This window comes from Enhydra lutris, unplaced genomic scaffold (assembly GCF_002288905.1).
Source record: "Enhydra lutris kenyoni isolate GAN:26980312 unplaced genomic scaffold, ASM228890v2 scaffoldscaffold15, whole genome shotgun sequence".
In the NCBI taxonomy this organism is placed as follows: Eukaryota; Metazoa; Chordata; class Mammalia; order Carnivora; family Mustelidae; genus Enhydra; species Enhydra lutris.
In genome coordinates this window covers 60,957,491-60,973,709 of record NW_019154099.1, presented here as the reverse complement: position 1 = coordinate 60,973,709, position 16,219 = coordinate 60,957,491, and the positions used below count along the sequence as shown (strand labels likewise).

Below are 16,219 nucleotides of genomic sequence, written 5' to 3'. Positions count from 1 at the left end.
GAAGACCCGCTGTAGCACATGACCCAGTGAGAAACATTTATTTTCCAACCTCTGGCATCTCGGTGTTGCTCAGTAGGCACAGAAACTGATGTCCACACATATTGGCCCAAGACTGACAAATCATTTCAGACTCTGCTGTTAATATTCCTTGTTTTGCAACGGGAAGGGGAGGCTGGACCATAAAACCTGGTGACTAAGATGAAGGAAATCCTGTCTGAGCTAAGATTGTCCTGGTGGGGGTGGGGGGGGGCGCTTGTAACCTGGTAGGAAGAAGCAGGAAGCGAAGGTGGCTTCTAGATAGGGAGGAGAGGATCTCAGCCCAGATTGGCGCTACATTGTAACTCGCACAGTTACAGTTAGGACAATGACCAAGTAAGGAAGAAAGGGAAGGAGGCGGTTTTCCTCCCTGGAATTCCCAGCTGGGACCTTCCGCCCCACTGGCCTTCCTCACCTGGGCCTGAGGAGGAAACAGGTTGGTCTGTGTGTCCTGTCCATCCTGACTGTGGAGGACTGCCAGTGCCCTGCTAGGACGTGGGGGCGGCGGGGGGGGGGGGATCCTTCTGCTCTTTAAAGAAAGAAATCCTATGTGCAGATCCTACTGGGCATTTTCTGTGCTGCTTGGCCAAACTAAGACCTCTTGAGTTTTCCTGCTTTGTTAAATTATATGTCGGTCTCCAATTATTTGAACAAACTGGTTTTTGTTTATAAGTGTTTCGATTTGTTCTGGAAATAATTTAGTTATACCTCGACTGAAGGTTAATTAAAATTTAAATTCTTTTCTTTTTAGGTATTTGTGCAACTCAACAAAATGGAGACAACTGTCCAAAGGCATAGACATCCCTACATCTGTCTTGCCTGTGGCCCCCGAGGCGTCCACAGCTCACTTCCTGGGGTCACAGCTGCCAGGGTGTGCGAAGATGGTGGGGTCTCACCGCAGAAGATGTGCACCTCACTCCCCACGATGCCTCCCACGGGTGTCCCGGCCCAGCTCCCCTATGCCCCAGCCTGCACTCTGGGCAAGGCCCCATCCCCGGCTGTGAAGGCCCCACAGAGAGCGCCCTGTTGGGGCAGCAAGGGCTGTGAGAACTGGTCTCACCCCAAATTCCGGTTACACTTGAACTTTTTCTCTCTGTGGTTTCAAGTTTTATGTTTTGAGGATGAAGATCCACATGTAATTAAAAAAAAAAAAATCCTAGAACCAAGTAGCCATTAGCTAGCATTTATCAAGCCCTACAAGGCTAATAAGCTTGCTATGATCTTTACATGCAATTTCTTTTTTTTTCTCCTCAGAGCACACTTAGGAGGTAGAACGATTTTTATTCCAGTTTTGAAGATGCAACTAAAGCCTAAAGCCAAGCGGCTTGTCCAGAGCCACACAGCCAGGAAGGAGCCAAAGTACATTTTGAACTTGAGACCCACCTGGCCCCTCTGGGAGACCCACATCCCAATCCTGCCCTTTCTTCTACATTCCGTGGAACGGAGTGTGGCTCTGAGGCTTGAGCGGGGCTCCAACATAACCCACATGAGTCCAATGTACGGTAAGGTCTACCAGTCAAAGGACAGAGCAGCCCCGTCTCCCACGCTGAGCTCTGCAGGCTGCTCTCCAAGCATGGGTGAATCCAGGGGCCAGAGTCAACTTCAAAAATCTGGCCAGACCGCTGGACAGCTCCTACCCCACAGACACACACACGTGTGCTCAGAACACCCTTATCCACTGCTCCCGCATGTCTCGCTGTGGGACCCACACCCGAGGTCCTGGAATGACTCGTGGACGTGACTATTCCCAGGAGAAGTAAACATGTTCTTTCAGTGAAGGAACGTCACATAGTCCAGCTCACCATGAACTTGTGACATAGTTAGTGGCATTCCTGTTTCACCCATGAAGTTGGGGGCTCAGAGAGCTAAAGTCACCTCCTGGTCCTGGGCCACAAACCCAGATGCACCCCCTCTGTGTGACATACCACTCCGGCCTCCCTGTTGGCCCGGACAAATGGACTGACTGTGTCATCATCGCACCACTGTCCCTGGGGGCTCCTGCACAGCTCATCTGAGGAAGCCCTCTTCCTCCCCAGGGTGTTTCAGTAAACCTCTCCCCCAGCCTCTTCATCTGCTCGAAATAATGCCAGCTTGCTTGTGCCTCCCGCTTTACGAAGTTGCCGTCCATACACCGGCACGGCCTGGGATTTCAAAAGGGACCTGCAGAAGATTTCTAGGAACTCTGTCTGTGGATGGAGTTCCCCACTTGCCCCCTCGGGACTTCCTGGGTCATTGTGTGATCTTCTGCACTTTGTTTCCCAGAGCCTCTCTGTCACCGATGAGCACAGGCTGGCCTCCCTGTGGAGGGGTACCTGCAGAGGTCCCGCCTGCTGACACTCCCTTCCTCCACCCGGGCAGCCCTGTGGAGAAAGGAGCCAGGAGCCTTGGAGGCCGTGTGTGTGTGGCCTGCAGCTCTGTATTGTGTCTCCGTCTCATCTTGATGCCTATCTGTACGCTTTCCAACTATCATCTGTGTCTGCCTGTCTCTACCCATTGTCCAGCCACCTGTTTATCTACCTGTTTATCCGTCTCTCTTTCTCTGTAATCTTCCGCTGTCTACAGCCATCATCCGTCCATAAGTCTGTCATCAGTCCATGTCTGTCTAGCTACCACCTACGTCTATCGCCCCTCCGTACCGCACAGGTATCAACACTGTACATGTCTATTTCACACACGCCGACATATGTATGTTTCACACCCCCCACCCCGTGCGACGTACTCTGAACGCGTGGTCTTATCTTACAGCAAGGGACTGGCCGGCCTGGCACAGCAGCTAAGAGCAGAGCTCTTGGAATAACCAAGTCCTGAGCTTCACTCCTAACTTCCTTCCTTACTGGCCATAACCAGTGCCCTGTGTGTGCCTCAGTCTGCACACCTGTAAAGTGGGCTGGTGGCAGCGCGGTAGGCACTTAGCGGGTAATGTGTCTTGGTGGCTCAGCTCAGTTCCTGGCACCCATGGGATCAGCAAACGGGAGCTGCTGTGCTTCTCCCCTGGGGTATTTTAGTTGTTCTGGGGGATCCTGGAACTCTAGAAGCACCTTCTGGGGTTATTCCTTCTGATGTTGATTCCAGGAGACCCCACAAGCCTTCCTCGGGGCCCCTTCCTTTTTCTCTGACCTGGTGCCAGGGCCAGCTGTGTGTGGGTGGAGGAGGAGGGAGGTCTGCCTAGCAGGGCCCACGGCACTGGCTGGTCTCCTGCGTCCCTCCTTCCCGGCAGCCCTGGGCAGTGACTGCCTGGGCACGGCTGATCAGCGTCCGTCCTGATGGACAGGGACCCCCGGGAACTGTCCCCCGTCCTCACGCACCCACGCTACTTCACAAAGATAGTCATACGCCCAAAAGCGCTCAACAAGCAGAAAAACAGGTTACGTCATTTCAGGTAGCAGAAAATGAGTCCATGGAATTCCGTAACACACATTCTTCTGGAGTTCCCATGTGGGAGATCACGGAACGGGGCAAAGCAGCAAAATAGGAATTTTATGGGTGTGGCTGAAACCATCCCTCGGAAAAAATGCAAATCTTTCACAGACCGATCGCTCCCTTCTCATCACACGCGGTGGGCTTGATCCAGGAGGGGGGCAATGCTTAATTTGGAAAAAAAGCAAAACAAAAAAAACCCAAAACCCCATGAGAAAAGCTACCCTTTAATCTTTTATGAATTGTTCCATGACCGGATTCCTCATCCAGAAGATGTGACTGAACGCTTCCGGCTGGTTATGTCTCCTCCGTTCCCCGAGCAGACCCTGCCAAGGGCCGGCTGGGTCCCAGCGCCGGGGGCACAGACCACGGACCAGAGCACAAGTCCCAGAGGGAAGACAAAACGTGCCCTAAACGTTGGGTTGTGGGAGCAGCAAGTGTGTAGAACATGAGTCTCTGTGTTACACGTGATTTAAAGTCATCGCTATCTAATGATAAAGGAAAGTCCTGGCAGGCCAGGAGGGCACTTTGACTGGACTCAAAGTGGGTCTCAATCCCAAGGGACAGAGGCTCCAGCAGGGACAGGGCATCTGGCATCTGCCTCCTGGGCACTCTGACAAGTGAGGGGACAGGGTGTGCTCTCTGTGACAGGGGCCATGGGCTACGGTGAGGAGACATGGTGCGTCAAAGCTATAGGTCAGGACTGGCCAGGGCTGGGGGCCAGAGGCTGCTCTCCTCCTACGTGGCGGTGATAGAGGCAAATGTGTGAGGTGATGGCCTCTGGCCACTGGCCTCCGTTTCTGGCCCTTTTCCCCAGCCCATAGCTGGAGTGGAAGTTGTGGCCACTTGGAGATGTGGCCCATGGCAATGCAAGGCCTGTGGCAATGCCAGGAGCACGCGGAGATGGGGCTCCGGGACCCTGGACAGCCCAGGCAGTGCACCGTCCCCGCCCTGCCGCCCGCAAGGTTTTCTAGGCACGGAACTTGGTGGTGGGGCTCCCCCTTTCTATGCAGGGCCCAGGGGCCCGTGGGTGCTGGCCTGGCACATTAGGAAGGGTGAGGGTGTGAGTGAGCAACGCTGAATGTCTCCTGAAAGCGCCCCATCGCGCACACCTGCACACCACCGCCAGGTCTGGAAAGCGCTGCCAGGATTTCCTCCCCAGTCAGGTGGTCAAGAAGAGGGAGGCCACTGTAGCTCGTCCCTGCGCCGCTACGACAGGCTGAGCTCTGGGAACTCTGTCAGGATGCCTTTCCTCCCGTTTTCATAAAGCACCCCCTGACTTAGGGGGACAGAAGTGCTTTGGCTGGGCAGGGGTCACCTATGCTGTATTTCCAACCACACAGAAGTGCCCTTTGTTACTCAGTCTATGTGGGAAAAATGGAAAAATATTTCACTCTTGTCGGCCGCCTCCGCTGTTCGCTAGTGGAAGACTTGCTTCCTCTCAGCTCTCTCTCGCGCTTACCTGCCTGGTCTACGCGTGCCTCATGGGGCTGGTCTGTGGCTTCCAAGAGCAGATGTTTGTTGGGAAATTGTTTAGTTTTGCAGGAGGCTGCACGGGTGGCGTGGGGTCCCCGTATGCCCTTCACCCGGAATGAGGCTACATCAACATCTTACAGAATCTCGGTGCTTTTTGTCAAAACCAGGAACTCACGCGAGTATGTTAATACGCTACAGACTCAGAATTCTGCTGGTTTTCCCATGAATGTTCTTTCTCTCCTGCAGGATCCAATCCCCGAGACCACCTTGCACTTACAAAAGAACGCGGTGCCTCAAAAGCAGCCTTGCTCACGGCAGCACAGCACAGCACAGCCTAACGGAAGGCCCAGGTGCGCCAGGAGCGCTGCGAGGCAGGGAGACCCCGACACGAGAGCCTGCTCTGCTGGGTGGGGCAGGGCCTGCGGGAGGCTGCAGAGCTCCCGGGGGCGTAGGATTCCTTGAGGTTCCCTCAAGAACTGGAGAAACTGGCAGGTCCCCCTAAGACAGGATACCCCCTTTTTCATTCACGGAAAACCCAAAGGAAAATCACGGACACCCAGGGAAGCCACTGACATCACGGTCAGGGAGTCAACCAGGCTCTCACCTGACCCAGGAGAGTCTTGTTAACTGAGGGAACAGATACCAGGGTAGCGGCAAGACATACCCAAGTCACCTGCCTGTTCTCATCTCAGCTGATTAAGTACCATTGGCAGATTCTAGAAGCTTCTCACACCCTGAAGCTAAAAAGCCTAATACAGCCTATTTACTTTTAAGTCACATCCTGGAGCAGCGCACACGCTTCCCTGGAAAAGCATTACCATCCCAGTGTCCCAGCTGGGGAAGGGGGCAGCCGGCTCCCCACACAGGGTGGGCCTGTGGCGGGGGTGGGTGCGCTGACCGCCCGCAGCACACCAGCCCTGGGACCCTATGGCACAACGGGTCCCCTTCCCCGTGTCTCGAACCAGGGCGTTTGTGACTTGCGCTGGGGTCAGCCAGTGAGGAGCCCGTCAGCCGGGCTGGTGTTCCAGGCGTCACCCAGCACCCTCTGCAGGGGTGACGACACCTAGCAACCCCCGCACGCACAGCAAGAGGCCGACCCCTGCCCTCTCACTGCAGCTCTGCAACCCAAGACACTCTTTCTCGGAATGAAAGAACAGGACTTTCGCCAACCACCCTCTGGGTCACGACAGCCCGTCACATCGTCACCAAACATAGCGTTGACGGTGTTGCACGCCATGCCTCTGCTCTTCCCCGGAACCATCTCTATTACTTAACGGAAGCGAGTCTCCCGTGTTTTATCCTCAACCCAGAGAGACAGTCCTTTGATTTTTACTATTTCAGCAAAGTCTTTGTTTTCTATTCTAGAACTTTTCACTTCCCCACCCCCTCTCTGGCTCCAAATATTCCCAAGGGCACTGCACGGGCTCCGTCCCCTCTGTCTACCCTGCACGGCCACGTCGAGTTCCGCGATGCCATGACCAATTCCTCGTGTTCCTGAATGTGGCCAAGTCATCCCGGCCACCGAGGGAGGCTCGCTTTACCGGCCTGCAGAAACGGGGTAAGTGCTTCCTGCTTGGGATCCACTCACAGAGGGGAGGCCTGTGCTATCTCCCCGCTTCCTAGGGGCCCCGAGTTTGAACGAGGGGACTAATGCTCTCGGGAACTTGGGGGAGAAGTGGTCGCACGGATTCCTACAGAGAGCACTGGAGCGGCGCAGGACTACGCTGCCTTCGCAGAAGGTCTACTGGCCAAAAGGGGAAGAGGAAACCTCACCAAGTACTGCCTTTTGCTTTGGCCTGGGGGGCAGGGACAGGTGTGGCCGCTTGCAGGAGCCTCAGGTGAAGCTCCCAGGGCCTGGGGCGCACCTGCAGGCTGTGCAGAGCCCAGCGTCTGCCGGGGGCACGGCACCTGCACCTCCAGGCTTCCCGGCTGCACCCCAATACGCGTGAGCATGGAGAGTGTGTGGCCAGTGTCCCAGCTGAGGTCGTGAGGTCAGCCCAGCTTCCAGAGTCACACGAGACTGGCCTCTCAGATCTTCAAGGCTGCTGCCCCACCTCTCAAGATAAGCCACAGCGCTCTGCAGAGCAAGGGCTTTCCGGTCCCCAAGGAGGCTCCGCCTCGGGAACCTTCCCTCACAGGCCCAGATGCCCCGCGCCTTGCTCCCTACCAGGCTCTCTTCATCCTACAGCCCCCACTCTGCAGGCTCACGTCCCTGCCCACGAGCCCATTGTGTGTGTGGGGGGTGGCTGGGACGCAGGGCTCTGGTGAGCACCAGAGCGAGGTGGCAGCTCATTGTGGTCCCAGGGCACCTGGCTTCCAGGTCCAGCATAGCCACGCTGATGCCACGAGGCCCCATAGAATAGGCGGTGTAGAAAGGCACTCAGTGCCCTGGCACCTTCTCGAGGCAGGACACCTTCAGGAAGGGCAGCGCGAACAGCAGAACACGTGTGTCCACGCTGGGCCCTGACCTCAGGCTGGCCAGCGGGATTTCCGCTTCCTTCTCTCCCTCTGGACACCGGACCCCGTTGCTTTGACCTCGCTCTGGGCTCCTGCTCTTCAGAACAGAGCAGTGGGGAGGCAGAACGCTATTTCCCTTTCCAGAAGCCAGTGTGTGGGCTTTACTCTGGGTCACGGTCAAGAGCAAAGAGGAAGCGGGACCAGAGACGCAAACACTGGAGCTCAGGAGCGTCCTCACAACTGACCTGCAGTCTGACCCTGGGTACTCAGTGGGCAGGGGCTGGGCTCAAACCCCACACCTGCACTTACAGAGAGACCACAAGCAAGCTGTCTGAACACTGTGTGCCTCTGCTTTCTCATCTGTAAAATGGGGTGACAATAGCAATTCTTTCCCAGGAGGGGTACACACGAATTGGCATATAAAAAATAATCATCAAATAACTGTCCACTTCCTCTTTTAAAAAAGGGGGGGAGGCGCCTGGCTGGCTCCGTTGGCTCAAAGAGCAACTCTTGGTCTCAGAGTTGTGAGTTCAAGCCCCAAGTCAGGTGTAGAGATTAATTACAAATAAAGCCTTTAAAAAATTAGTTGTCTACTCTCTTTGATAACCATTTTCGGCTGCTTCTGCTATAGCGTCCTTCAAACCACAATGGGCAGCCCTTTTTACTGACTTGACTTACCCTTGGGGACGAGTCCTTACCACAAATGGGCAATGAGACAGGGTTCTTGAGCACAGTGAACAAAGAGGGGAGGAGGTGAACTTGCCACAGATAAGAGATTTCTCAGTGGATACAGCTGAGGACCAAGGCATTATTTCATGAGTAATCGCTCAAAGCCAGTGGTCAACAAGAAGTTAATAAGTAGGAGATCCACTGTTGAATGTAACAAACTGTGTATTTGTTGAAGAATAGACATCCCCACGCCTACAGGAGGACTCAAAATGGCAAGAAACTCCAACTGCCTCCCAACCCATTGTTCTAATTCAGTGGCTCCCAAACTTTGGTGTCAGGTAGAATACAGGCTCCCAGGCTCCAACCGAGACAGTCTGATCAGAAGATCTAGATTCGGAGGAGAAAGAAGAAGATCATCTAGATTCAGAGCAGAGGTCTGAAGTTCTCAGCAGCCTCCCCGGGTGGGTGTGGGGGTCCAGGCCGAGCGCTCCGAGATGCACTGTCGGACATGAAATGCTCTCCGTGCCGCCCAACAGTTGGACAGCAGAGGCTCAGGTGAGGCTGAGCAGGGAAGAGGTTTTGGACGAAGGGACAGAGGTTGCCGCCCGCCCCCCAGTAACAAGTGTGGGGATGTTCTCTCTCCTGTTCTAGGTGTGGAGACCGGGATTCAGGGTTTCCAAGACCAGGGTACAACGTTGATTAGTACCCCGGTGTTCCGACCCCAAGCTCTTTCCACCAGTTTTAGGATCAATGCCAGAGAAAATTCGCCAGGCTTTCCCCATCCCCAGGAAGGAAAACAGGGGCTTATGAAAGTGGTTCTAAGGGCCAAGGGCTGTGGAGATGAGAGAGCCCAGCCAGGCACACACTCCCAGTGTGATTCAGAGCTGTCCTATCTACCCTCTTCCTCCTCTGAGCTGCGCTTGGAGAAAACTTTGGCCTGGCATGTTCCAGTGAAAGTCTACGGACTCCTTCTGACTTCCCAGTCTGGCCTGAACTGGAGCAGAAGGCAGAAAAGGGAGGCTAAAGGTTCTTTCCAAGCTAGAGTAGCTCTTTTTCCCTCGCTGACTTTAAAATCTTTGTCTGTTTGACACGAGGACCGGGACAATGAAAATAACAGAATTTCAGTCAAACCGGCTTCCCCTGGTCCTGTGTGACGGTGGTCACAAGGAACCCACAAGAGCCACCTGGGAAATCCGTTAAGAGTGCAGGGAGGGTGGGGTCTGGGGCACACTGTGTTTTCCACCCGTTTTTGGTCCCAGTTTAAACATCTGTGTCCACAACCAAGGGACGGCCTCGTTGCATCCAGCTTAATGCAAGTGGCTGCAGTCATTTAAACACCATTTACACAGTCCCACAGCGCCGTCCCAAGTGCACCGGCAACACCGGAGCAGCCCTGAATGCACCTTGGCCCCTCCTACCCTGTCTAAGACCTGGGAGGAAACTGCAGGGTTTCTGCCATTGTTCACTCACAGGGGTTAACACGAAGTACGCAGCTGTCTCTCTCTCTCCTCCTCGCCCCGCCCATTCCCCCCCATGCCTCTCATTTAAAAGCACCAGAAAACTCTCTGCCAAGGATGGTACCCAGACACCAGCTTCCCAGTGCCACAAACACGTTTCTTCTCCGAGCCCCGGCGTCTCAACCACCCCGGGACCGACCGTCTTCCCTCTAGGAAGCCGGGGATTCGCTCTAGTCCAGGAGAGGACGCCGCACGCTGTGGTTTAAACTGTTGGCTCTCGGGGGAGGGCCACCGCCTGTTGCACACGGGATCAAAGTGGGGAACCCAAGGGAAGGCACACTTGAGACGTTCTCTGGCCAAAGCGAGCGCTCGCGGAACCTGGGCTGGGTCAGGGCTGCACGCACACACGGGCGCACACGCACGCACGCTCAGGTGAGCACGCACGAGCTGCCTTCCGGCAAGGCCACAAGGTGTCCCTTCCACTCTCACGGTGCACGAATCAGAGCCCATGAGCGGGACCCAGGACTTACCGCCAGGACGCTCTGGGCTAGGAGCCCCACGGTCACAGCCCCCAGCAGCAGCCACCTGGATGGGAGAGAGAGGGAGAGCGCCATGAGCGGGTGGCCTCGGCTTGGCAGTTCCTCAGTTACACGCAAGGGCCCCCGCGCGCAGGACCCACGGGGACGCGGCAGAAAGTCGCTTACCGCCGCAGGGCAGGGCTGGACGCCGAGCACTGGTGTCTGTCCATGCTCCCGATCCCGCCACTCCGGGCTCCGCGCGGTCCCTCCTGCTCTGGAGGGCGAGAGACAAAGCAGGCTTAGCAGGGGCTGGGGAGGGAGCATCCTCGCCTCAAGCCTCCTTCCGCAAGACGCGGGAAAGCGGGGCGCGCCCCCGCATCCCTGCAGGGGTGACAGAGAGCCGCCCCGAGACCGGACAGGAGAAGGAGAGCCTCCCACTTAGGCCCTGCTGGGCGCCGCTTAGCGGCGGCCGCTCGGTGACCTCCCCCACTTCAGCAGAAGTGCGCGTAGCCCCCTGCCTGCGCGGGGCGCCCCAAGTCCCAGCCCCAGCCCGGGTCTCCGCGTCCTCGGGGTCGCCCTCACCTCGGGCCCGGCGTCAGGGGCGGTCCGCGCGCATCCGCCGCTCCGGGGGCGCCCGGCCGCGGCACACGGGTAGCGCGGTCGCCCTCGCGGGCCCCCGGGTGCCGGCCCGGGTCCTCGGTCCTCCGGCCGGTGGGTGAGCGCGGGGGGCGCAGGGTCGCGCTGCTGCCGCGGGTGGGTGCGGAGCGCGGAGCCCTGGCGTCCCGGCGCGCGGCGGCCACAATCTCCGGGCCGCGCGCTCCCGCCGCCTCTTACCCGCGCCGCAGGGTCCTCCCCTTTGAGACGCCGCCCGCGCGCCGCCGAGGGGAGGGGGCAGCGCCAACAAATTGGGGAGCTCGCCGGGCCGCGCTCAGGTCTCCGCCGCGAGCCGCCGCGCCCCGGACGGTGCGCAGCGCTCGCGCCCCGGCCCTCCGCCGCTGAGCCGCCCGCCGCGGCCCCCCGAGCGCCCGCCGCCGTCCCCCGCCGATCCCCGCCGGTCCCGGCCGCCCCGGGCGCGCCACCATGGTGCCCCGGCTCGGCTTCTGGCTTCTGCTGCTGGCCGCCGCCCTCCTGCTCCACGAGGAGCGCAGCCGGGCCGCTGCGAAGGTGAGTCCCCGGCCGGCTCCGCTCCCCCGGCGTCCCGCCCCGCGCCTCGGGCGCCCCGCGCGGCCCCTTTGTCCCCTGACCCAGCCGCCCGTCCGCCCCTTGGGGGTCGCGCGTGGCACGGCCAGGTGCTCTCTCCGAGCGGGCCCCCGCCAGGGACCCCTGTGGGCTGCCTTCGCGCATCCATTTGGGAGCCTCCTTTGTTGTGGGCTGGGTGGGGGCGAGGTAGAGGACCTCTCTGGGCCCTGGGCAAGCGGAGCAGAGCTCGGGGCGCACCGCGCCGGGCGATGGTGCCCGGGAGTCTGCGGGACTTGAACTCGCGCCGCGGAGGCCTCAGCGGCCCGGCGCCCTCTCCTACCCTGGGCGCCCTGGTGGGCCTGGGGCAGGCTGGGTGGGCACGCGCGCCCCACGCTACTCAGTGCCTCACGCTTGTGCCCGGGAGTCGCTTTGGGCGTGTTTCTCCCGTTCTCGGGCGACTCTGCTGGTTGATGCTGAGCAGTTGTGGGCCGTTTGCCTGGAAACAGCTGTCTCTCTTGCTTTCCCACGACTTTTCTGTGGCTGAAGCCCGCTGGAGGACAGAAGCGAGCGGAGCTTTAAAAAGTTACCAAACCCCACTTGTTGCCTTTTATTAATGGACATTACCCAAAAGCTATAACCACATCACAGTTGAGTATGAAACCAACATGAAACTCCATCTAATTGTTCTAAGCACAAATTGTTTTGCTAGTTTTCACTTCCTCGGGCTGTGTGCTTGCCGGAAAGGATCCCGGAGCCGGGCTTGCAGGAGGAAAGGCTTCCAGCTCTGGAAGGTCCTTGATGCACTTTTGTTCTTTTTTTTTTTTCTTCCCCCCTCAGACAGAATAAAGACCTCGGCCGGTCCCCAGTGTGCCAGGCTTGCAGACAACACCCTGAGAAAGTGTGGCTTCTAAAGGCTTTTTGCCCCCCCCCCCCCCCCGCCTCAATGTTTAAAAATTATTTTGCTACTTTCCACACTTCCCAGTCACTGTTTTACTGTTCCAGACCCTCATCAAGCTCATCTTGTACCCGCTCATGACGCTCTCCCTCCTGCTCCCATTCAGGTGGTTGCTTTTACGTTTTGTTTGTTTGTTTGTTTTTAGTTGTCTTCGGGAGGGATGGTATTCACTGACTCTTGCTTGTAAAATCAACTAACGGGGACCTGCCGGAGTGAGCTGATAGTGTGCACGCCCGTCTCATTCCCGGGCAGGGCTGACTCCTTACTGGCAGCTCCTTCATTGGGTGTTGGAAGGGCTGGTGACCACAGCAGCAGTTAAGGGCAGACGCTTCTCTCAGCCCGGAGAGAAGGGACTTGAACAGCCAAGCACCGGACTCAGTGGGTCAAGCGCTCTCCAGTAATGATGACAAAATACTTTGAGAAGAGGAATCTCCAGAGCACTTATTTGGGTGTAGAAACATTGACCCAAAGATGTCTTACTTCCAAGGAGAGATTGCTAAATTCGATGGCAAGCAAATGAGAGAAAGTTCTTTATTTGGAAATAGGAACCTCTGCTTGGACTTAGATTTTCTAACTGATAATAGTAGCAAAGCAAAGCTGATTGTAAGAACTAGGTTCAGCTGGGACTTTAAAGAACAAGCCACACACCTATGGGAAAGCCTGTTCTTGCCTGGGAAATCAAACTCACTACTGTTGTGTGGGATTATTCTCCTTTAATTATTCTCTAAGGCCCAAGCACATTCCTGTCCACTGGCTTGGCTCTAAACCTCAAGGTGTCCCATAGTGTTTTAAGCTCTGGGTCACTTGTTTGGACACCCTCTGATCGATCACCAGCTGACTTAACATTATCTTTACACTTAATTTTTCCTGACTTAGAGAGATATGGATATGACCTATGGATGTCAAGAAAATCTGTTTAAAAATAATTGTCTAATTTTTAAAAAGCATTTCACTTTTCATATCATCAAGAACTTTTTTTTTTTTTTTTTTTTGGCTTACCACTTTCCAAAATTACCTGTTAGGTACCAAACTTTGAAATAACTTCAATACAGATCCAGGCAAAATACATTTAAAACTACATTGTGAATGATAAGTCACTGCCATCAGTCCATCAAATCCTTACTCAAAAGCCACCCTGAAGGGTTCTAGGGTTACCTTTGTGCCTTTGAAAGAGAATCTAATTCACACTTTACCTGCATTTGTACCTGTCCCAACATTGCCCCCTGTGCTGGGCAAGCATTGCCCCCCCCCCCTCCATTTGAAAGGCCCTTTGATTTTATATTTGACCCTATATGCCATGGTCATATTGTTCATTTACTAGTAGATGGATTTTCTAAGCCAGTGATTTTTCCCCATGCCCAGTCTATCCTGATTCCCCTCCCCAACTTTTCTTTCTGAGTCAAGAAGGGAGGAGGAGGGGACAGGCCTGAGACAGAAGCGCCCCGATTGGGGGTCCCTGTGTTCTCAGTCCTGCAGTCAGACCGGAGGGAATCAGAGGGAATCGTCCCCACCCCACGCAGCCTCGGACTCTTCTCTCACTGCGTCACCCCCTCCCCCCTTAACAGATGGTTTCTCAGGATCAGAAACGTGAACTTGCCCCCAAGTGTGGAGATGCCTGCCCCCGGCTATGGGCGTGTTCAGACCCTTGCTCACTGTCCTGGGGCTCAGTGACCCAGGACTCATTGAGCGGAGACTTAGTCCCCATGTTGAGTACGGACTCTGTTCTGTTGCAAATGTAATTTAAACAGGAGGTCTGAGCTCTCCTTCTGGCCCAATGGCGGCACCATCAGCCCAATACACCAGGAGGGATACAACCCAAATCATTAGGTTCCTTATCTGTGGAATTGGTGCAACGGGAAGAAATAATGCATGTAAACTGCGTGTGTGCAAGCGCAGCCCCCACAGTATTATTGGCGGTATAAGTTCATCACATACACCAAGAGCAAGTGTGGTTTAAAACTGTCCGCTTTTCGTAGGCCGATGAGCTGGGAGGACTCCTTCCCCGGACGCCTCGCTCAGGCCGACCTGACCCTTCTCCCGGGGACCGCCCCTTCCGTCCTTTGCCCCGCGCGTGCGCCCTGAGCCCTCCCGCGCGCCTGCGCTCTGGCTGGCCCGCAACCGCGCATGGGCTCGCCCTGCCCCCAGGCTGCTTGCACTTGGCAGGGCCGCCGAGCCGCATGCAGGCCGCCCAGCCGCACGCAGGCCGCCCAGGCTGGTAAGTGTCGCAGTGGCCAGCGGCGCAGGACGCAGAGACGCTTCCAGGAGGACACCCCGCCTCCCGCTCTGAGGGGGCGAGAATCTATAAGGTCAGCGTCGCTGTTTCCATGAGCTGTGAGGGGCGTGACGCTCGCAGGTGCCGCCTGTGCCGCCTGTTCCTAGACCTGCAGCCCCTGCATCTGAGAACGACACGGAGGCTCCCTCCTTTGAGAAACCCAGAAGCCCCGTCTTCTGTTACCAGCCGTGGTAGCCGACCTTTCCTCCCGGAGGGGTAGAGACACGGAGGGACAAGGTCTGGGAGATGGTGGTAAGAGGCACCAGCTCCCAGCAGGGCCCTGACTTGGGGGTGTCCCCTCTCCCCAGGCTGCAGGTACATTGGGGTGTTTGGAAGGTTGCCGCATGGATGGCTGCTTCTAGGCTTCAGGAACTGACCCAGAAAACTTAGCCTCACTTGGGCAAGGACATGAGGGAATTCACAAAACCCATTATTCATTAACAAGACTGTTGGCAAATGTCTTGGGACTGGTCAGGATGGTCATCGCTTCACGAGTTCAGTTACTTAGTGAAGAGCTAGTAAGGATTTTGCAGACAAATGAACCCACCGGTGCCTCTCTGGAACAAACCCTTTGAGAAATCCAGAGGGTGTCAAAAATTGAGTGAGTTCTAACACTTGTTTGGAAGAAGTATAGACAGTGTTTGTTTTAACATTTGTTCCAGAAATTCGAAAAGGATTAACCTCATTAAAATGCCTCTCAAGCAGATTTGGTATTTTTGCATTCTTGAGATAGAGTAAGCAAAAGCAACAATAGAATGCCGAAAATAATACCATTAGGGCATTGTTCTTCCTGCTATTATTAAACAACCACTAAAAAATGTCGACTATAGAACAATACAAAAGACATATTCCTACTATTCTCAGGCGTACAATGAAAGAGGATATAAACCAGAACACGTTTCAATGGTCAGTTTCTTTGGAGGCACTGAACACTGTAAGAATTACTTGGGGTTAATATTTTTATAGTCTGGTACACGGTGAACTGGTTCCATCCTGTGTTTCCCTCCATTGTTCTCCTGGTTGTACTCTAGTGACATGTGTCTCTCCTAGATTTCCTCCTGTTTCTCCCTTCTTCCTCTGCCCAGGCCCTTGGCATGGGTGTGCGATGGGGTCCAGCCTGCTGGCTCCTCTCCTCTCTTCTCCTCTCCTCTCCTCTCTGCTGTCTCCCCTCTCTGGCTGGGAAGATCTGCTCTTGTGATCCCATGAAGAGGGCTCCTGACTTTTCTCTTGAAATGCAGCTTAGGATCTTCGCGTTCCCATGGGCCATGTCACCTTGGCTTTGGTCTCAGACTTAGCAAACGTGTTCAGAGCTGAACTTACAGTCTTACCCAGACCAACTGCCCATTCCCACTGTTGCCGTGTAGTCGCCGATGCCCCAGTATCTCCTCACACTCAGCTCAGACACGATGACTTCCCCTAGAGGAAATCTCTTTTATCCTGTCTCTTTTTAACCTCCATTTCACTCAGTAGCCAAGGCTGCCATGTCTTCCTCCTGTGGGCTTCTCTGCGTCCCCGCCTGCTTTCTCCTCCCACGGCTGCAACCCCCTTCCAGGTCTGTCCGCCTTGAGCCAGGGTTGCGGCAAACCCCTCTTCGTTCCTGGGCTCCCTCCAGCCCAGTCCTCGTGTTGCTGGGTGGCTGCTTGTCTCTGGGGATCCGTTTATGACCATGGCATTCCCTTGAGGGGCTACCTCTTGTCGAACCGCAGCTTCCCTTCTGTTCCGTGTGCTGGTTTCTGTTTGTCTTTTAATAAAGTCTTTCTCTTTTATAGAGCAGCTTTAGGTT

General features: G+C 55.7%; 2 protein-coding genes across 2 annotated transcripts in view; one reads left to right on the top strand and one right to left on the bottom strand.

Annotated features, from left to right (window-relative positions):
* The window catches only part of LOC111147037 (collagen type IV alpha 2 chain), a 156,921-nt gene extending 146,204 nt beyond the window's left edge, over positions 1-10,717 (bottom strand). The window contains exons 1-3 of the mRNA XM_022502888.1: positions 10,613-10,717; positions 10,217-10,304; positions 10,043-10,097 (exon numbers count right to left, since the gene is read on the bottom strand). Of these exons, the coding sequence (XP_022358596.1) occupies positions 10,043-10,097; positions 10,217-10,260 (99 nt within the window). The 5' untranslated portion in view covers positions 10,261-10,304; positions 10,613-10,717. The remainder of the gene's footprint in view (positions 1-10,042; positions 10,098-10,216; positions 10,305-10,612) is intronic.
* A 374-nt stretch (positions 10,718-11,091) lies between these two features.
* Positions 11,092-16,219, top strand: part of LOC111146901 (collagen type IV alpha 1 chain) — a 134,459-nt gene continuing 129,331 nt past the window's right edge. The window contains exon 1 of the mRNA XM_022502638.1: positions 11,092-11,194. Within this exon, the coding sequence (XP_022358346.1) occupies positions 11,111-11,194 (84 nt within the window). The 5' untranslated portion in view covers positions 11,092-11,110. The remainder of the gene's footprint in view (positions 11,195-16,219) is intronic.